Here is a 20,119-nt window from a genome sequence, read left to right as displayed (position 1 = left end):
GCTGCGCTGGCCAATCAGAGCAGACGGCGCTCTCATTATCCCCGCCCCCCATAAACTTCACAAATGACATATTTATACAAAAAACAGACACTATAGGAAACCATCGTTGTGTTCATTCGTGTATAATGCGGTATGTATCCAGAATTAACATTTTACGTTTTATCAACAACCGCTATTTCGTGAAATCCATTTTACGTGAATGATACATGATTATGTGTTCAGTTTTTTCATGTGAAATCGACATTATAACGACCAAACACTTCATCCCGTGTGTCCCTTATATGTCGCTGGGTGGCGTTAGCCGCATAGAAAAGAAATCGGTTTCAAACGGTTGGCCCGTGGTCGCCTTCTTGAAAACCCCCAGAAGTGGTTTGATCGATCGGGCCTAGAATCCACGACGCCCCATCCAGTGTTTTATTTCACGACGTGCTCTGACGTCAGGACGTTACGTCTCTGTGATTGGCGGAAACCGAGCCGATTAGGGCGGTCTGTGTTTCGCGCCGTTTGTCCAGGGCGGAAGTGCGTTGTAACAGCGGTGGCGGGTTTTTCAAAGAGCTGCTAGCCGGCGGAGTTTATTCGAAAAAAAAAACTTGTTTTAACCGAGCGTCTTTTATTATGGTGATTTTAACACTACTGTAGGTGTGCCGGTAATTCGTGAAACGTTGGCAATGAGCTTCAGCGCTCCGGCCGTCCAGGTGGTTTGTTGTTCACTAGCCAGCTAGCAAGATGTCTCGCTGGCTTGTAAAGAGCTTCGGCCAAATGATCATTATTTAGCGTCCAGGGGGGCAGAATTATTCGTCGTTTATCAGCTTGTTATGCGTGTGAATTCTGAAGGTTCTTTTTGGAATATCCAGAAATGACAGAGCCTCCTACGTTCTGCATGTAACAGGTGTCCTGTTCTTGTCTGTGAAGCAGCATTATGGCCGGGCTTGTGGCCATGGCGTCTGTTCTGGAAGATTTTGAAGCACAGGTATTTAAATGCTTGAAAATGCCTTTATTGTTTGACGTGTGCGCATATAAAACCAAACTGCCCCCGTTTCTCCTGTCCCTCTCCAGCCAGACAAGAAACCAAGGAAAGATGGTGACACCAATTCAGCAAAGACCATAACCAACTACTTCATGCCGGTGGCCAAGACTGTGGAGAAGCCGTTTTCTCCTTCTCGATCCAACAACATCATGAGCTATTTCCACAGGACTCCACCATCCAAAGAGAAGAGTAACAGCAGTTCTCCACAGATGGGCAAGGAGATCCTGCTTCAGTCCCCTGAAGATCTTAACAGCCCCAGCAACACTACAAAGCATGGAAAAGGTCCAGTGAAGAAGCAGGTAAAGAAGAGAAAAGCCGTGAAAAAGCTGCAGGAGTTAAATCACCTGCATGCGTCTGAAGACTGTGTGGTTCTAGAAGGCCCAGACATGCCCGTAGTAAAGGATGTTCAGACAGCTGTAGCTTTGCCAGACCGGACCGGCAAGGAGAGCAGTTTAAATGCGCGTCGACATCAAAGCGAGAGCTCAGAAGAGTGTGAAGAACTTTCCTCAACTCCGAAGGTGGTTCCACCACAGCAGAGCGAGCTGGAGGATGTCAGCGTGGATGAAGGTTCCCCGCTGAATCGGAGCACCGTCACCATCTCCTTCGAGGAGTTCATACACAGTCAGAGTCATGATGAAGGTGTACAACCAGACATGTTGAGGGCCGTTTCTCCTGCAGAGTTGCCAGTGTCACCTCGAACCCTGACAGTACAAGCCGAAGTGCACCCTGTTTCCCCAGATCACAACCCAATCGGGTTCATGGAGAAGAAGATGGCGTCCATTTTCACCTCCAACAAAAGAGACCGGAACAAGACGGTAGCAACTCAACAGGGCAGAGCAGAGAATCTTCCAACTCCTGTCAGGAGGTCCAACGTGGTCCTGGAGGAAGATGATCTGGAACTGGCCGTACTGGAGTCCAGCTCCACCCCCAGGTGCAGCGTGGAGGAGGTGAAGCAGTTCATGAACGCCTTCAAGCAGCCCAGTCAGGATGGAGCCAAAAGCAAATCCAGCAAGAAGCAGAAGCTGACCAAAGATGAGCTGGAGGAAAAGAAGAAATGTTCAGAGGAACTCATCATGGACCAAACCGAGCCAGAACCTCCGAAGGAGGACAAAGCTGCCGCTGACTGCAGGAGGACAAGAACGAGGAAGAAACCCGCAAAAAAATCTGCTGAACAGGAGAACGGGGCTCCTGTGATGGAGACGGCAGGCAGTTCTGCAGAAGCCCCTGACCTACCCACAGTTAGAGAGGTCAGGAGGTCCACCAGGGACATATCACGGACGAGCAGACGCCAGGAGAGCGCTGCTCAGGACCGTCCTCCAACCACCACGCCCAAAACGGGGAGATACCGCGCCGAGATGCTCGCACCTCCAGACAGCAAGGGAAGCCCGATCAGGTGATGGTTTTGTGGTTTACAGCATTTACAGGGACAGTCCCCCTGGGGACACTCAGGGACCCATGGTAGTAAGTGGGATGAAATTTCAGTGTTTTTTTTTTTTTTTTTTTCATCTCCAGGATGAAACTCATCCGTGTGATTCCAACGTCCCTGACTAAATCCGGAGAGAGTGATTTTGAGATCCTCAGCCCGTTGGTTAAAAAGGTTCCCTTTGCGTTCCAGTTATTCCTGTGTTATATGACGATATCTGTTATAATGTTAAATGATCATGTTAATTCCTCCTGCACAGGAGCTGAAGAAGCAGAAACGGGCCAAGAAGCTGGTGCAGAAAGCCAGAGCCCTGCAGCAGAGCAGGAAGCCAGCCCCTGCACGCCAGTCTCCGAGAAGACCGGCCTCAGCCAGGACCAGTTACCGTGACGACGAGGTGACGAGGCCACGCCTAGTTCCTTTAACTAGTGGCCCGTAACGTGCTATAGCTTCCTCTCATGGTCTTGCAGGACACCATTATCTCTTTGGAGCTGGATGAGAGTCCTCCTCCCCCCTCTCAGAAACGGCTCTGCACTGTGAACGATGTGCTGAGAAAAAATGGCGGCGCGGGCAGGACGCTCCCGGGTAAAATGTCGACTCCCGCTTCCCTGCTTTGCCTGTACGTGTCTGTTGTCCCGCATGGAACTAGAACGAAGCTTTTCGTTTCTACAGGGACTAAAGTGGCTCCTCTTTTTCTGGGGAAGAAACCACAGCGGTCTGATGACAGCAGGTAGGACGAGTGAGAAATGGACCCTGAATGGGCTCACGAGTCGTGTTAAAGAGAAATGAAACTGTGGAGTGAGGACCAATCGTGTAACATTTAAAAATGTGAAATTTCACACCCCTGTTAAAAACCATTATAATGGAGGATATTGTTGGACTCCTTGTCTTGTGCTCGTAGTCGGGACGCTTCTGAAAACTCCCAGGATGATGAGCAGTTCCGCGCCCGCAGGGACTTCCTGAAGAGCGGCCTGCCCGACTCCTTTAAGAAGCAGATGGCCAAGACTGCAGCCAGCCTGGAGGCCTACAGCCAATCATCTTCCTCCTTCCAAGCCAGCGTGCACATCCAGCAGAGGGATGCTGGTGAGCACGTTACCCCACATATTACACGCTCGAGCGTGTCTCCTGCATCTAGTGAGACAGCAGAACAGCAGATTTGAAACCGTGGTTGTGTATATTTTGTGTGTCCAGATTGTGGTCTGTGGCGCCTGTCCTGGCCCGCTTCTCCGCAGCTGAGTGGCCTCCACGAGTCGCTTCTTCCTGCACCGGAACCTCCTCAGATCCAGGAGGCACCTCTGGGTCTGTGTGCTCAGGCAGCGGTGAAGACCGGAGTACCGGTCAGTTTTTTCCCCAATTTGCATTTTTACTTCATGCCCTTGTCTGTATCATACTTGTTCTAATTAGTGCTGCACGATTAATCTAATCGCAATCGCGATGTCAGTCTGTGCGACATGAACGCAAAAATCTGCGATTTAAATGATTAGTACATGGATTGGATCGGCGACATATCCGTTTCCATTCTCTCAAAGTTTGCGAGCTGACTGAAGTCTCACTTCAGTCGAATGTGACGTGTTTGGTCACATGACTTTCTATTTGGAGACATATAGGTAGACACCGCATGACGCGCTGCATCGTACGTCAACGTCGCCGCCATATTGCGATAGACTCTGCTGTGGAGTGAAGCATATACATGTCTATGGAGAGAAGTGCATAAAAATGCCTCACTCCTGTGCTGCTTGGGGCTGTACAAACCGCTGTACGCTCCAAACCAGATCCCGGGGGATTACATTTCATAGGTAAGGCTGGACAGTTGTTTTTAATATATTTGGCCATTATAAAATCCCGTTTTATAAGTCTTAACCTTAGCTAGACTAAGCTAGCAAAGCTATGCATTCCAAACAAGGTTTTGGTTAAACGTAAGAACTATAATACGGGATTTTATAATGGCCAAATATAATCAAAACAGTTGTTTAGCCTTACCAGGGTTTGTTGTTTTTTTGTGAGAGTTTTTTGTGATTATTTAATTTAGTAGAATATTGTATTTTGAAAGCACTGGGCATTTCAGGTTGTTATAAGTTATTTGTATGTTAAGTAATTTGTATGCGACTTTTCATTGATATACAAGCAAGTGCCCTTTATCATATCGCATATCGCAATATTGATCTCAATAATTGCAATATGTCTTTTTCCCCAAATCGTGCAGCTCTAGTTCTAATCTATCGTTTTTTTTTATCTGAGGTTTCTCCTGGTTTTTGTTCTTTATAAAGGTCCCATATTCTGAAGATGTTTTTTATATCGGTCTTGTTGGTCCCCTAATTCTGTATCTGAAGTCTCTTTCTGAAATTCATATGTGATGTGACAAGGGGACAAATCTGAGACCGTCTGAGCTACTGCTCTCTGACCGGCACACTTTGCACCCATCTCCATTTCTAAAGTGAAGTGATTGTCACTTGTGATACACACGGTGCACACAGTGAAACGTGTCCTCTGTTTTCATACGAGGAACTCGTATTAATCTTAAATCATCTCACAAAGTGACATTTTCATGATAGGATGATGTAAACCTGTCACGTGATTCCATGCCTCAGATTTCCTCCGGCTCACGGGAAGATTTTTCTGAGGCGGTGCGCCAGCATCTGCTTGAGGAGATCGGTGCATCTGACCCAGCTTTCCCAGTCAGGAGGATGTTTTCTCACTTCCTGAAACGGCAGAGCGCAGCAGGTGACTTCCAGCTTTCTTCAGGAACCAGAGTGGTGAACATCTCAGCTCCTCTTCTACCACCTCAGCAGTCGGAGGGCGTTTTTAATCAAATCAAACTTTTTGTTCTCAGAGCCACATTTGGACCAAAAGGTCTCCAGCGTTCCCATCACAGAGCCTGCTACTGGGAAACGGAAACGCGTGGAGGGAGATGGGCCGGAGAAGGTGGTGAAGAAACTCCGGCCAAGCCGGAACGCTGCTGAGGTCATGGCAGGAACCTCTGTTCCCAGCACTCCTGATCCAGAACCCCCCAGGAGGGGCCGTGCAGGACGTTCTAAGAGACGGAAAGCGCTGGAAGTGTCTCCTGCTGAGGCTGTGATTTTACTCGACTCGCCATCTTCTGACACCATCTGCCCTGAGGGTGAGTAGAACATTCTGGAACTCCGATCTTGCAGCATGGTAGCCTGGTTCCATCACCACTGAACCCCTGGTTCTCCAGACGCGATGAAGGAGGACATGCTGTGGACTGAGAAGTACCAGCCCCAGCACTCACAAGACATTGTTGGCAACGCAGAGTCTGTCAGGAAGGTGCACAGGTACTGCAGCGCCCGCACCACGCCCGCTCCACGCCCGTTCCACCTCCTCATTTCTCTTTCTTCACCCACCAGCTGGCTGAGGGAGTGGAAACTGAGGGCTGACCGTGAAGACAGGAAGAACCAGCATGAGAGGAAGCCGGCGAGTGACTGCTGTGGTATGAGAAGTAAATGGTGGGTTTTGGTGGAAAAAGTCCCTCGTTTTGTTTTAATGCTGGACTGGTTGTCTTCTTCAGACTCCTGGCTGACTGATGGGTTGGAAGGTGGAGAGGAGATGGAGGATCTGCTGTGCAACACGCTGCTGATTACTGGCCCTACAGGCATCGGCAAAACGGCCACGGTCTACGCTTGCGCCCATGAGCTGGGATTCAAGGTCTGGATTCCTCCTCTGCTTCTCCTCATGAAACTGGAGTTTTAGTTACAAGGTCCACATGGAGTGAACCCCCTACCGTGTCTTAGTGAGATGATTTGACCTTAATACAAGTGGCTGTAATTCTGCACCAAGACGCTTCAGATACCAAATTACGGGACCAACAAGACCGATATTAAAAACAAAAAAAAATAAACAGAATATGGAAACGTGTCCTCCTGGCCATCTGTGGGAAAGACTGGACTGGATTATCTACATGTTTTATCTTCTCCCAGGTTTTCGAGGTGAACTGCTCCTCCCAGAGGAGTGGACGCCAGATCCTGTCCCAGCTGAAGGAGGCTACGCAGTCCCACCAGGTGGACCTCCAAGGGGTCAACGCCCTCAAGCCAACGTTCTTCAATAGTTGCAGCATAAGCAGCATCTCTTCCAGGGCTGGATCCTCTCCTGGTAAGTGATGATTCCGACCTGCCCTCAGCGTCCCGTGTCCCCGATAGATCAAATCTTAAATTCTGTCCAAAATGGATGTCCACAGGAAAGCTGAACTCCCCCCGCCGAGTGGTCTCCTCACCACATAAACCTCCTCAGTCCCCCCGCAGGGGGCCATCCAAACGGGGCGCGCTGGCCCCCACTTCTTTGGCCAGTTTCTTCAAGTCAGGGTCCAGGGCTGAAGCTAGAGAAGCTTCAGGTCACGCCAAGCCGCTACCAGGTTCATAAAAACCTCCTCTCGCAGTTTCATCTGAATTCGTGCTTCATTTCCAATTCCAAACGTTCTTGTTTAGTCTCACAGAAAGCGGCTAAAACCAAAGAGTCGTCCATCAAACGCGCTGCAGAGGAACCGGGCAAGAGAACAGCCACCTCGCTCATCCTGTTTGAGGAGGTCGACGTTATTTTTGATGAAGACTCTGGATTTTTGGCTGCCATCAAAACCTTCATGTCCACGACCAAGAGGCCCGTCATCCTGACCACCAGCGGTGAGGAACCAGCTCTCTCGCCGCGGTTCCGGGGAGTTTGAGGCGTTTGTGTGAAATGTCTTCCGTCTTCTTCAGATCCGACGTTTAGAAGCACGTTTGATGGCTGCTTTGATGAAGTCCACTTTGAGACGCCATCGCTGGTGAGACCAACGCGACCGGGTTAATTGGCGCTTGTGTTCCGGTCTCCTGTGCTGATCCGTGGCTTGCTGTGTGTTGTGCAGGTGAGTGTAGGCAGCTACCTTCAGGTGCTTTGCCTGGCGGAGAACATGTGTACCGACCCCCAGGACCTTCACTCCATGCTGCACTGGATGGGCGGGGACGTGCGGCGGAGTCTCCTGCAGATGCAGTTCTGGAGTCGCAGTGGAGGAGCACTGCGGTCTGAGTCCACAGGTGATCCTTGCTCTGGTCTCCAGCTGAAGGCAACGTGTCTCTTAGGGGGACCTGTTGGGTCTTTTTGGTGTGAGCAGCTCCTCAGGAACATGCGGTTGTAAAGCTCTTCATCTTGTATCCTGTCTAGCGGCTGCAGCAGGTGGCGACCCTGTGGGGCTGAAGACCCGGCCCCATCTACCACCATGTGATACTGGCTGCACTCGCAGTCTGTTGGGTCTCCTCAATGTCCAGCCTCAGGAAGATCTTCTGGACCTGAAGGTGAGCGCTTCTTGTCGTCGCTAGTTACTGGATGGAATCCCTCACCTTTACCTGATCTACTACAGATTATGGATCATCGGAATCCGCGCTGCTGGGACCTGCTGGCTGAAGCTCGAAGGTCTGGCCTGGACCTGCTCTACTCCAACTTTGAAGTGCTGCTTCCCCTTCCCACCAGGACACTGGTCCACTCCACTTTCTCCCAGCCTGCAGAGCCTCGTTCTGTGACTCTCAAACCCGACCCAGCGCTGATGGTGGATGAAGCAGGTGCTGACCCCAGCCCTCTCAAGATCTCCAGCAGGATGAAGCAGAAGAAGCAGCTTGGCTTCAGGGGTAAAGAACTGTTCCAGTCTGACTCCGAGTCAGACGAGGACGTCCTTGTTCTGCCCAAGTCCCAGAATTCTGCAGTAAAAGGAGAGGAGAGGCAGGCAGAGGTCCAGAGGGTGATGACCCCGGCAGAGAAACAGAGGAGCGTCCCGGTGTCCCGCTGCCTAGACTCCTTGTCAGGTTTCCTGGACACCATGTCCTTCCTGGACTCCTCCTTGTCCCATGAGGACCTCCAGGTGGAGGGCGCCACCTCTTGGCCGTCGGCCTTCGGTTGGCCAGGGCCGGAGGTGAAGAGTGGCTTGATGGACGAGCCCCGGCTGGAGAGGCTCCGCCCCCAGCCCGCTGACGGACGCTGGCAGGAAGTGTGGGCCGCGGCGGAGAGCCTGAGTTTCGGGAGGTGCAGGGCGGAGCTTGAGGAGGCGTGGCGCCGAACGCCGACCCTGCCGGAGGAGGTGCGGCAGGCGGCCGTGGAGGATCTGACTCTCCCGGTGGCTCCTCACAGACAGACCTTCAGCCTCACGCGGAACGTCCCTCTGTCCCACCCGGCGTGAGTAGGCTCCGCCCACCACCAGTCCACTATATTCATTTCAATTAAACCACTAATCAAAAGAATAAGATATAAAATTAGGAACACGATGATTCCATAAAGTATCTGTAACCGTCCCTTAACTTCTGTAAATGGACATTTTGTTGTTAGTTGGGCGTGGGACGTTGGTACGGCGTCTCGTTTGACGGGACCGCTTCTTCTGCCCGTTCCCACAGGCCGGTGCAGCGGCGGCGGCGCGAGCTGATGAGCGGTCTGTGTGGCGGCTGGCCGCTGAGCACTCTGGGAAACCGGGCGGCCGTGGTGCTGGACTACCTCCCCGCCCTGCGCGCCGTCTGCAGGGCGGAGCGCCTGAAGGAGCAGGGCAGGGTGAAGCGCAGGTGAGCCGACCTCCGACCTCTGACCTGTGGCCGCTGGCGGGTGGTCCAGTAAAAGGAAGTGTTGTTCCGCGCAGGTTCCTGCACTACCTGGACGGAACGGGTCTTCCCAAAAAGACGTTGCAGGACCTGGCGGCGGAGTTCTAGAGGCTCTTCATCCTGCTTCCTGTACAGTGATGTAATATACACGCCGCTGCTCTCTTTTCTACGTGTGTGTGTGTGTGTGTGTCTTTTTATACCGCGTTTTATGGACTTTGTGAAATGTGTAAAATATAACTGCTCTCGCGCACCCTGCGTGTTGACATGAATTAATCATTTCCCGCCGTGTTGCATGTGTACGAGTGAAGCCGCGCGCTGGTATTTATATATGAAGTGTAGTTATGTTTTGTGTTCTTGTTGAACTCTGAAAAATAAAAGTTTCTCAATTTCAGACGTGAACATAAAAAAAAAAAAAGAAAATCCCAGAATCTCCCCCACGCTGCCGCATTTCACTTTTTTCCAGTGGTGGGCGAAGTTGTGCCTGCTGAAGCCGAGCGTGATGACGCCTTCATAGAGCGTTACACTCGCAGGCTCCTCACTTTCAGAAATAAGGGCCCGTAATCAGAAGGTCGCCGGTTCGAATCCCGATCCGCCAAGGTGCTACTGAGGTCCCGTCCCCACTCACTACTGCCCACTGCTCACCAAGGCTGATGGTTAAATGCAGAGGACACGTTTCACTGTGTGCTGTGCTGCAGTGTCACACAATGACAATCACTTCACTTTTTATTTGTATTTTTTTATGTACGTTGTGCAGATGCATCTTCTGTGGAAGCAAAGTGGACATCAGAACGATTTCAAAAAAGATTCAAATGATTCATGCTGTATAATAAAGCTGAAGTGTGTGTGAGAAAAATCATTTTTATCATTGTCCGAATTCCCTTTTATTCAGTTGTAAACTGAGTTTATAAAAAAAATATAAATCTGCTGATCTTTTATTTATGTGCGTAAATCAAGAATAACACGTATTTTACAGACATGTAGATTATTTATTCGTATTTTATACTTTATTTGATCACACCATCGCCATGTTCTCGGCCCCCGTCGTGTACCGATGTGACCTCCGCTCCAGCAGGGGGCGCCGTCGCGTCCTCCCCGTTTCCCGCGCAGCTCCGGGCCTCGCCGCTCGCCGTAGTTGCCGGTTGTTGGAGGTCAGGCAGTGCGAGGAGCGCAGCGGCAGGAGAATGTTGTGAACTGTGGACGAAGAGGGTGATGATGATGAGGAGGAGTCGCTTCCTGGCCGCGGTTTGACCCTCTTGCTCCGTTTTATCCGTTTTCTTGTGTTGAAGTCGCGTTTGTCCCACTTTAAACCGCGACGGGCGCCATGAGGAAGGACGTCAGGATCCTGCTGGTGGGAGAACGTGAGTGGTAGTAGCCTAGTGGGTAGCCTAGTGGGTAACACACTCGCCTATGAACCAGAAGACCCGGGTTCGAATCCCACTAACTACCATTGTGTCCCTGAGCAAGACACTTAACCCTAAATTGCTCCAGGGAGACTGTCCCTGTAACTACTGATTGTAAGTCGCTCTGGATAAGGGCGTCTGATAAATGCTGTAAATGTAAATGTAAATGTTTCTCCTCCGATCACTGGTCGAATCCTGCGGGCTGTGACGTCACACGTGGCGGGTCTGTGTATTATGACGTCACACGGAGAGGGGTTCAAATACATTTGCGTTAATGAAAGAGTGAAATGTAGATTTTTATTCCCCATGATGAGGTTTTGTTGCGGTTGTTTTTCTGGTTCCTGCAGCCAAAGTGGGGAAGACCTCCCTCATCATGTCACTGGTGAGCGAGGAGTTCCCTGATGAGGTAAGAGATCTTGTTGCCATAGTGAGGACCTCCATGGTGGACCTCCATGTCCCTGGTCTCTAAATGTACCTCCATTCAGGTTCCTCTCCGCGCGGAGGAGATCACCATTCCAGCTGACGTCACACCTGAGAGGGTCCCCACACACATCGTGGATTATTCTGGTAAGTTCCGCTCACACACACCTCACCTCAGTCTACTGGAGGTCTTTAACTGTGGATTGTCATTGTGTCTGTAGAAGCTGAGCAGTCTGATGAACAGTTGTACCAGGAAATCTCCAAGGTGGGTTCTGCTGCTGTAGGTACTGGTGTGGAAGGTCTGCCTGGTGAGACTGGTCCTGATGGAGCTCTTCTGTCTTTACAGGCCAATGTCATCTGCATTGTCTATTCTGTCAACAACAAGAAGTCCATTGAGAAGGTTTCATCTTCAGCTCTCATGCATCTGTTCTGTAGGACCAGAGTTCATATAACCGCAGTTTTTTTAACCATCTCACCTGGACCTGCAGGTGACGAGCCACTGGATCCCCCTCATCAATGACCGGAGAGACAAAGACAGCAGGTAGGTGTGTGTGTGTGTGTGTGTTTTCTATAGACTGTAAAGTGCTGAATAAAATGTGTCATGTGGTCTAAGGTGCAGCAAAAATGTCACATTTTTTACCTTTACGGCATTTACCAGACGTCTTTATCCAGAGGGACTTACAGTCAGTAGTGACAGGGACAGTCCCCCCCCTGGAGACACTCAGGGTTAAGTGTCCTGCTCAGGGACATGATGGTAGTAAGTGGGATTTGAACCTGGGTCTTCTTAATAAGCGAGTATGGTACCCGCTAGGCTACTACCAGCCAGACTCGGCCTGACATATAAAATATAAAAAAGAAGCCCAATTCCAAAATGGATCTCTGTCCACTAATCAGGCCGGACAGAAGTCCACGTACACGCCGTAGTTTTACAGGACAGTGGTGTCCTAGTGCTTACCGAGGCACCCTTGATGAAGGTCCCGTCCCCACACGCTGCTCCCCGGGCGCCTGTCATGGTGCCCACTGCTCACCAAGGGTGACGGTTAAATACAGAGGACACATTTCAGCGCGTGCTGCGCTGCAGCGTTTCAGAACGACAATCACTTCACTTTAGCACACGGCAGCACGAGAAACTCAAACTACGACAAACCAAATACGAGGTGCGACGTGTGGAGGAAACCAGGCCGGTACGTCCCTACGGTGAAGCGTGGTGGTGGCAGCATCATGCTGTGGGAGACTAGAGATATTATCACGGTGTCACACACAAACATACAAGTGACGTGTGACGTCAACTCCCGTTTTCTTGGTGTGTGTGTGTGTGTGTGTGTGTTGCTTTTCCAGGGTTCCACTGATCCTGGTGGGGAATAAATCTGACCTTGTGGAACACAGCAGCATGGAGACCATCCTGCCAATCATGAACCAGTACTCCGAGATCGAGACCTGTGTGGAGGTGAGATCCACCACGGAACATTATGGTTTATGGCTGTAGTATTTTTATTCTGCTTGGCGTGTGTGTGTGTGTGTGTGTGTGTCGCCTGCAGGGGTTTTTAATGCCCAGTTGCCTGGTGGATCAGGTATCTGGTGACGACTGAATAGAGAATCATGTTGTATGTGGAGGGAGTCACGTCCTGAGCAGTGTGTGTGTGTGTGTGTGTGTGTGTGTGTGTGTGTTTTATTCTTTAGCCCAGTAATAATTTAATTAGAAGATTCCAGATAAAAGAGGAATCACAATATCTTTATGGTCGTTGTAACAAGTCCAGTCCCTGAGCTGGAGATCTTTGGATGTATAATGAGGAACGTATAAAGAAGGAGAGAGAGGTGGACATCCACACCTTCTCAGCTCCATGTCGCAATGCTGACGTTGTGATTCTTATTGTTTCTCCGTTGCATGTCAGTGTTCTGCAAAAAACCTGAAGAACATCTCTGAGCTGTTCTACTACGCCCAGAAGGCGGTGCTGCACCCCACCGGGCCGCTGTACTGTCCTGAGGAGAAGGAGGTGAGCGGAGGTTTGAACGATGTCTTCTTCTGGCTCGTTCTAGGTGTTTGAATTGAATCGTTTCCTGTCCCAGAAGGTGTTTAATGGAAACGTGAACGTTTGATTCTGTTGACAGTTGAAGGCTTCATGCATCAAGGCTCTCACACGCATTTTTAAAGTGTCAGACCTGGACAACGATGGCATCCTGAACGACAACGAGCTCAACTTCTTCCAGGTCCGGTTCCTGCGCTGTGCCAAGATCGCCCCCTGGTGGCCGGGGTTTTTAACTCTGCCTGTTGGTTCTGTGCACAGAGAACATGCTTCAACATGCCACTGGCACCTCAGGCCCTGGAGGATGTGAAGAACGTGGTGAGGAGGAACATGACGGATGGAGTGAAGGACAACGGCATCACGCTGAAAGGTGATTTCGTTCACATGTGAAGTTCCATCATGACAACTGAAGATGAAATCCCGCCGTGGCTTACTGTCCACTTCTGGACAGGTTTCCTTTTTCTGCACACGCTCTTCATCCAGAGAGGGCGGCATGAGACCACCTGGACGGTTCTTCGGCGGTTTGGCTACGACGATGACCTCGAGCTCACCCAGGAGTATCTGTTCCCACTGTGAGGATCAGACTTCAGCACACACACACACACACACACACCCTCAGACAGGAGGACATTTTTCTCCATGTCTTCTCCAGGTTGAAAATCCCTCCAGACTGCACCACGGAGCTCAACCACAACGCGTACCTCTTCCTGCAGAGCGTCTTTGACAAGCATGACAAAGTGAGTTCAGGGGCTTCTGCTGCTGTCCTCCTCCCTGCTGTTGGTCAGGTTGTCATTCCACACATCTGCTCCGTGTATCAGGACCGGGACTGTGCCCTGTCCCCAGAGGAGCTGAAGGACCTGTTCAAAGTCTTCCCGTACATGCCCTGGGGTCCTGATGTCAACAGCACCATCTGCACCAACGACCAGGGCTGGATCACGTACCAGGGCTACCTGTCCCAGTGGACGTGAGTTCCACCAGCTACCAGCCCAGCCGGCTCCGAATCCCAACGCTGGTTCCTCACGTTCCTTCTCTCCTCTCTCAGGCTAACAACCTACCTGGATGTTCAGAGGTGCCTGGAGTACCTGGGATACCTGGGCTACTCCATCATCAGCGAGCAGGAGTCTCAGGCAGCAGCCATAACAGGTGTGGGGACGTCTTCTCAGCGGCAAGTCCATCTCGCTCGCGTTAAGAACTTCCACTAATAAAATGCACCGTGGTGCCCTGTAGTGACCAGGAACAAGCGCATCGACCTGCAGAAGAAGCAGACCCAGCGCAGCGTGTTCCGCTGCAACGTGCTCGGGGCCCGAGGCAGCGGGAAGAGCGGCTTCCTGCAGGCCTTCCTGGGCCGGAACCTGCCGGTGAGGAGCACCGCACACAACCAAAGACCTGCTGATGATCGGGTCCATCTAACCAGTCTTCTTCTGACTCCACCTTAAAGCGCCAGAGGCGGATCAGAGAGGAGCACAAGTCCTACTACGCCATCAGCACCACCTACGTCTACGGCCAGGAGAAGTACCTGCTGGTGAGTGGCATCATGGCCGCCCGTCTCCTCTGACGGCAGGAAGCCTGACCAGATTTGTGGTCCGCAGCTGCACGAGGTCGTGCCGGACTTCGAGTTCCGGTCTGAGGCGGACCTGTCCTGCGACGTGGCGTGTCTGGTGTACGACCTCAGCAACCCTCGCTCGTTCGAGTACTGCGCCAGGGTCTATAAGGTGAGAGACGAAGGTCAGAAGAAGGGCTGCCGCGGTACTCGTTAAAAAGTCCCCCGAAGCCGGGGACGATACCCCGGTCTGAGGAATGTGTAAGGGGTTAATGACAGGCGCCCCGTGTAGCTAATTAGCATAATGTCCCGGTGGACCAGCCAGGCTACAGCGCATGTGTTCCAGCAAATGCTCCAGACGTTTGAAATACATGTATTTAACTCCAAACTGGTCCTTTTTTGGTGTTAAATTATATGACTAAAGCTGTTACCTGTAAATTTAAATCATGTTTTTAGTATCGGCGAGTACCAAAATGCAAAAAAGTGCTATCGGTGCACCCCTAATCAGAAGTAAGTGGCCGGGACTAATGTCTCAAGTATGTGTGTGTGTGTGTGTGGTGTGTGTATGGTATGTATGTATGTATGTGTGTGTGTGTGTGTATGGTATGTATGTATGTGTGTGTGTGTGTGTGTGTGTGTGTGTGTGTGTGTGTATGGTATGTATGTGTATGTATATGTGTGTGTATGGTGTGTGTGTGTGTATGGTGTATGTGTGTGTGTATGGCATGTATGTGTGTGTATGGTATGTATGTGTGTGTATATGTGTGTGTATGGTATGTATGTGTGTGTATGGTATGTATGTATGTATGTATATGTGTGTGTATGTATATATGTATATGTGTGTGTATGTATGTATGTATATGTGTGTGTATGTATATATGTATATGTGTGTGTGTGGTATGTGTGTGTGTGTGTGTGTATGGTATGTATGTATGTGTGTGTGTGTATGGTGTGTGTATGGTATATGTGTGTGTATGGTGTGTGTGTGTGTGTGTGTGTGTGTGTATGGTATGTATGTATGTGTGTGTGTGTATGGTATATGTGTGTGTATGGTGTGTGTGTGTGTGTGTGTGTGTGTGTGTGTATGGTATGTATGTATGTGTGTGTGTGTGTATGGTGTGTGTATGGTATATGTGTGTGTATGGTGTGTGTGTGTGTGTGTATGGTATGTATGTATATGTGTGTGTATGTATATATGTATATGTGTGTGTATGGTGTGTGTGTGTGTGTATGGTATGTATGTATGTGTGTGTGTGTATGGTATGTATGTATGTGTGTGTGTGTGTGTATGGTATATGTGTGTGTATGGTGTGTGTGTGTGTGTGTGTGTATGGTATATATATATGTGTGTGTGTTCGCTCCGCAGCAGTACTTCATGGACAGTAAGACGCCGTGCATGATCATCGCGGCCAAGTCTGACCTGCACGAGGTGCGTCAGCTCTACTCCCTCTCGCCGCTGGACTTCTGCCGGAAACACCGTCTGCACCCGCCGCAGCCCTTCACCTGCAACGCCAGCGAGGCGCCCGGCAGGGACGTCTACACCAAGCTCACCACCATGGCCATGTACCCGTGAGTACCGAGCGGCAGGGTCCGTCGTTCACGTGGTCACTCGTGCTCAGAGATGTAGGAAGACTCTCACCGTGAAGCGGTGGTCGTAGGTCCCGCCTCCATGTGGTAAATCTGTCCATCACCCCTCTTACACACAGCATCTCGCCAGAGTTAAAGTTAGTTTATTTCGTGTTTAGTTAGTTTTGAATAAACTGTAGTGTTCTGGTGTCCTTCGGCTAGTAATGAATTCCTTTCTTGCTGTGACTGTAGTATGTCAGTAGGTGGGAAAAACTGGGAATAGTAAACTAGGGATCGATTAGGCTGGTAGTGGCCTGGTGGGTCCCAGGTTCAAAGCCCACTTTTTTCTTTTTAAAGTCAAGTGATTGTCACTTGTGATACACGGCAGCACAGCACACGGTGACACGGTGAAACGTGTCCTCTGCATTTAACCATCACCCTGAGTGAGCAGTGGGCAGCCATGACAGGCATGCTCAGTGGCAGCTTCTGATTACGGGGCCGCTTCCTTACCCGCTAGCCACCACTGCCCCCATCGTGTCCCTACCATCGTGTCCCTGAGCTGCTCCAGAGTACTCGGTCCCTGTCCCCACTCACTCTGGATAAGGGCGCCTGGTAAATACTGTTAATATTAATCTAAAAGGAAAATATACTGGGTTTGTTCATCTCATGTCTGAATATTGTTCATTTATTTACAAAAAAAAAATCAGTATTTCTTTAAATTCTCACTTTGGAGCCTTACCCATGGACCCCGCCTGACAACGACGAAGATCAGGGTTCTACCCAAGCTGGACCGCAATGTTGAGGCTATCAGCCCTGTTTATGTCTCATGACTGTGAGACTGGCACAGTGTGCTGACCTTCTCTACTGTGTGTGTGTGTGTGTGTGTGTGTGTGTCTGCGTGTGTGTGTGCAGCCATGCCAAGCTGCGCTGTTTGTGTAACAGGTGCACGTTCTGCATCTGCCACCTCCTGCTGAACTCGGAGCTGCTGCGCTCTATAAAGGCCACGTTCTGCTCTGCCGTTTCCAACAGGTCGACAAATCCCTCCCCCACACAGCCACTAACCCCGCCCCCTCCTTCAGTCACCCAGGTTACTCTGCATATCCATGCTGTGGCGTCCGGGTTCTCCGCAGGGATGCAGAATTTCGCTCTTCATCGCAGCACATTTTTAATATTAGTTTATGAATGAGTTGAAATAATAATGATCTAATAATAACTAGTTGTTTTAAACCTGATGACCTCTCCGGTGGAGCCGGAACCCATCATTAACTATAAAGCGAACTATTTAGCAGTTAGCTAGGATTTTTCCCCAAATCCAGAATGTCGGGGTTTCATTCTTCTCAGATGGAGGCTTGTGGATGTGCAGAGAGGGAACCTGCTGCAGCTGTAGAAGTTCCTAACCTCCACGAGCTGCTGTAGAACATCTTCATATCTAACGTGCTGAGATGATTTTACTGTGTTGCGTGGAGCCCCTTGTGACATGATGTCCCCTCTCCTCTTTTGTCCTTGTCCTGCTGTGAACCTGCTGCAGGTTTTCATGTTCCTGCGTGTGGTTGGCCCTCGTCCTCCTCTTACTGCACGTCTTCAGCGCAAATGCTTAGATTAGTGCTGGTTCTCTCAGGGTTCCGTATGGTTCCTCTGGGCGTGTGTGTGTGTGTGTGTGTGTGTGTGTGGTGTGTTCTGTCACATATGAGATATGCTGCTTGGATTTTGAATTTTATCTTAACAGTTGTGGATTAAGTGCTGATTGAATGTGAACGAGAACCATCGGTGCATGATGGGTAACGGTTAACCGCTCTGCCTCTTTAACCCCGGTGAACACACCACACTGACCAGCATCTGGAGGTCAGGGCTCCACCTGCTGGCCCAGTTTGACCGTCACCGGGTAGTGTGGTGTGTGTGTGTGTGTGTGTGCGCGCTGTGCTGGGCGGTGCCGTAGCTTTGTTGGGCGGGGTTGTTGAAGCCCCTCCTGTGTACGTGTGTATACAAGGTTGGGGCCTTTTCTAGATGACCTGGGTGCGTTTCTGTTGGCTGATGAGGAGTCCAGCCTCATCCACCAGGTCCACGAGGTGGACGATGTGGAGGAATCCGTCTACATGGACGCGTCTGTTAACCTCCCTCCACACAGGTAATTCAGTCAGTGGGGAGGTCTGGATGTGTGTGTGTGTGTGTGTGTGTGTGTGTGTGGACACGCGCCTCACTAATGTTCTTTAAGATGGAAAGAGAAAAGAACCAAACGCCTCATGGGCCAGAGAAGAAGCCCTGATGTTTTAGAGCAGATCATGAATTGAGGTCGAGGTTGGCCGTATGCAGCGTTTCATGTGGTCCAGTAGGTGGCAGCGTTGAGGACAAATCATTGGATGTCACTCCGTCCCTCCTGTTGGTGGAAGGTTGTGTTTGAGCTTCTTGTCTGTCCGCTTCCTGCTTGCTCCTCTCATTTCTTGTGTCCAGTTGTTGTCCCGGGTTGTGTTCCGTTCTTCTTCTTGTCCAGACATTGACCAATCACTCACTAATCCAGTTTTAACTCCTCCCTCTCCCTGCAGACACCTCACCCAAGCAGACCTGAAGAACTCCACCTTCTGGCTGCGGGCAAGTTTGGGGGCCACCGTGTTCGCAGTGTTGGGTTTCGCTATGTACAAAGCTCTCCTGAAGCAGCGGTGATCTCCAGCACGAAGCCCATGACTCCTGGCCCCTCCCACAACCATCCTTATGCCCCACCCACCTGTCCATTTCAGCCTCAGCTAGATCTGCGTTTGGTTTAAAGAGATCCTGTCGCCACTGTCATTCGTAGGAAGGACCTGGTGACCTGTAATGTTCTCAGGTCCATCTTCTCGTGTTCACTAGTGGTTCTCCTTAAGAAAGGAGAACACAAGATCTGAACTGACAAAGAGGAGGAGCATCACTACAAAGCCATGAGTTTTATTCACACTGCAAGTGTAATTTATTGTTATAATTCTTTATTCATTTTAGTTCTGGACTTTGGGATTATTCTGCGTTGCATGCGAGTGGCTCAAGGAAAGATTTTTTTGTATTATTATTTTTCATGTAGTCACTGTAACAAATAAAAGAATGCCCGGGTTCCGAGCCGGGCCCGGGTTCCGCCGAGGCCCCGCCAGCCGGGCCCGGGTTCCACGGAGCCCAGGCCGGGTTCCACCGCGGCCCCGCCAGCCGAGCCCAGGTTCCGCCGAGCCCAGGCCGGGTTCCACCGCGGCCCCACCAGCCGGGCCCGGGTTCTGTCTAGGCCCCGCCAGCCGAGCCCGGGTTCCGCCGAGCCCAGGCCGGGTTCCGCCGAGGCCCCGCCAGCCGGGCCCGGGTTCTGTCTAGGCCCCGCCAGCCGAGCCCGGGTTCCGCCGAGCCCAGGCCGGGTTCCGCCGAGGCCCCGCCAGCCGGGCCCGGGTTCCGCCTAGGCCCCACCAGCCAGGTTCCGCCTAGGCCCCACCAGCCGGGTTCCGCCGAGGCCCCGCCAGCCGGGGTGTATTGGTTCCGCCGAGGCCCCACCAGCCGAGCCCGGGTTCCGCCGAGCCCAGGCCGGGTTCCACCGCGGCCCCACCAGCCGGGCCCGGGTTCTGTCTAGGCCCCGCCAGCCGAGCCCGGGTTCCGCCGAGCCCAGGCCGGGTTCTGCCTAGGCCCCACCAGCCGGGCCCGGGTTCCGCCGAGGCCCCGCCAGCCGGGCCCGGGTTCCGCCTAGGCCCCACCAGCCGGGTTCCGCCTAGGCCCCACCAGCCGGGCCCAGTGTTATGCTGCTCTGACCCAGTTGGTTCTACATCATATTTATTTTCTTTTAAAACCACCAGTGTTATTTGGGGTTCCATGTGTCACATGATTATTTTTTTATAATAATAATGATTATATTTGATGCCTCCCCTCTCATTTCAGACCATGAACATGTTTCTCATTTCTGACCCCCCTTCAACCCAACATTTACAATAAATGACTGTGTGAACTACCTGTGTGTGTGTGTGTGTGTGTGTGTGTGGGGTACATGACTTGTACTTCTGGAAGGAAGGTGGAGAAGCGTCCTGCTGCACTCGGAGATGATGTCCAGCAGTGAAGAGTCGTGGTTCCAGGGAAACATCTCTGGACCACTTACAGATGAGGACGTGTAATAGAAGAAAAAATGAAATGAATCTATTTACATTTTAGAAGGTCACTTGGTTCAAAC

At 51.1% G+C, this 20,119-nt stretch overlaps 2 protein-coding genes across 6 annotated transcripts; both read left to right on the top strand.

The window, feature by feature from the left end:
- The first annotated feature begins 100 nt into the window (after positions 1-100).
- Positions 101-9,776, top strand: atad5a (ATPase family AAA domain containing 5a). 2 transcript variants are annotated; one of them, XM_028986696.1, is made up of 23 exons: positions 101-130; positions 890-970; positions 1,057-2,420; positions 2,540-2,624; positions 2,710-2,844; positions 2,918-3,032; positions 3,120-3,177; positions 3,349-3,530; positions 3,639-3,784; positions 5,036-5,168; positions 5,278-5,565; positions 5,644-5,740; positions 5,813-6,110; positions 6,383-6,554; positions 6,640-6,813; positions 6,887-7,078; positions 7,154-7,218; positions 7,300-7,468; positions 7,596-7,726; positions 7,792-8,597; positions 8,813-8,974; positions 9,049-9,149; positions 9,403-9,776. In XM_028986696.1, exons 2-22 carry the CDS (start codon positions 920-922, stop codon positions 9,116-9,118), a joined length of 4,893 nt encoding a protein of 1,630 aa, XP_028842529.1. In that variant the 5' UTR covers positions 101-130; positions 890-919; the 3' UTR covers positions 9,119-9,149; positions 9,403-9,776. The 2 variants fall into 2 exon arrangements, with proteins under 2 accessions (XP_028842529.1, XP_028842531.1); XM_028986698.1 differs by lacking the exon at positions 101-130 and having other exon boundaries at positions 526-970; positions 5,813-5,895; positions 5,974-6,110.
- A 352-nt stretch (positions 9,777-10,128) lies between these two features.
- On the top strand, positions 10,129-19,903 carry rhot1a (ras homolog family member T1a). Of its 4 annotated transcripts, XM_028985435.1 has the most exons (21): positions 10,129-10,368; positions 10,758-10,816; positions 10,896-10,977; positions 11,052-11,095; positions 11,177-11,230; positions 11,319-11,371; positions 12,169-12,277; positions 12,723-12,824; positions 12,940-13,038; positions 13,116-13,224; positions 13,306-13,426; positions 13,507-13,591; positions 13,673-13,818; positions 13,897-13,997; positions 14,082-14,212; positions 14,293-14,376; positions 14,444-14,566; positions 15,761-15,963; positions 16,873-16,989; positions 17,948-18,085; positions 18,501-19,903. In XM_028985435.1, the coding sequence occupies exons 1-21, from the start codon at positions 10,332-10,334 to the stop codon at positions 18,616-18,618; spliced, it is 2,115 nt and encodes a 704-aa protein (XP_028841268.1). In that variant the 5' UTR covers positions 10,129-10,331; the 3' UTR covers positions 18,619-19,903. The 4 variants fall into 4 exon arrangements, with proteins under 4 accessions (XP_028841268.1, XP_028841269.1, XP_028841270.1 ...); XM_028985436.1 differs by lacking the exon at positions 17,948-18,085; XM_028985437.1 differs by lacking the exon at positions 18,501-19,903 and having other exon boundaries at positions 17,489-18,084.
- The last annotated feature ends 216 nt before the right edge of the window (positions 19,904-20,119 follow it).

This window comes from Denticeps clupeoides, chromosome 7 (genome assembly GCF_900700375.1).
Source record: "Denticeps clupeoides chromosome 7, fDenClu1.1, whole genome shotgun sequence".
NCBI lineage: Eukaryota > Metazoa > Chordata > Actinopteri > Clupeiformes > Denticipitidae > Denticeps > Denticeps clupeoides.
This window is presented reverse-complemented; position numbering and strand designations above follow the sequence as displayed.

Coding starts and splice junctions, on each gene's coding strand:
- rhot1a (XM_028985435.1), top strand. CDS start 10,332: ATGAGGAAGGACGTCAGGATCCTGCTGGTGGGAGAAC. Junction 11,231..11,318: donor ACAAGAAGTCCATTGAGAAG/GTTTCATCTTCA, acceptor CTGGACCTGCAG/GTGACGAGCCACTGGATCCC. Junction 12,825..12,939: donor ACTGTCCTGAGGAGAAGGAG/GTGAGCGGAGGT, acceptor TTCTGTTGACAG/TTGAAGGCTTCATGCATCAA.
- atad5a (XM_028986696.1), top strand. CDS start 920: ATGGCCGGGCTTGTGGCCATGGCGTCTGTTCTGGAAGATTTTGAAGCA. Junction 2,625..2,709: donor TCAGCCCGTTGGTTAAAAAG/GTTCCCTTTGCG, acceptor CCTCCTGCACAG/GAGCTGAAGAAGCAGAAACG. Junction 5,169..5,277: donor GAAACGGCAGAGCGCAGCAG/GTGACTTCCAGC, acceptor TTTTGTTCTCAG/AGCCACATTTGGACCAAAAG.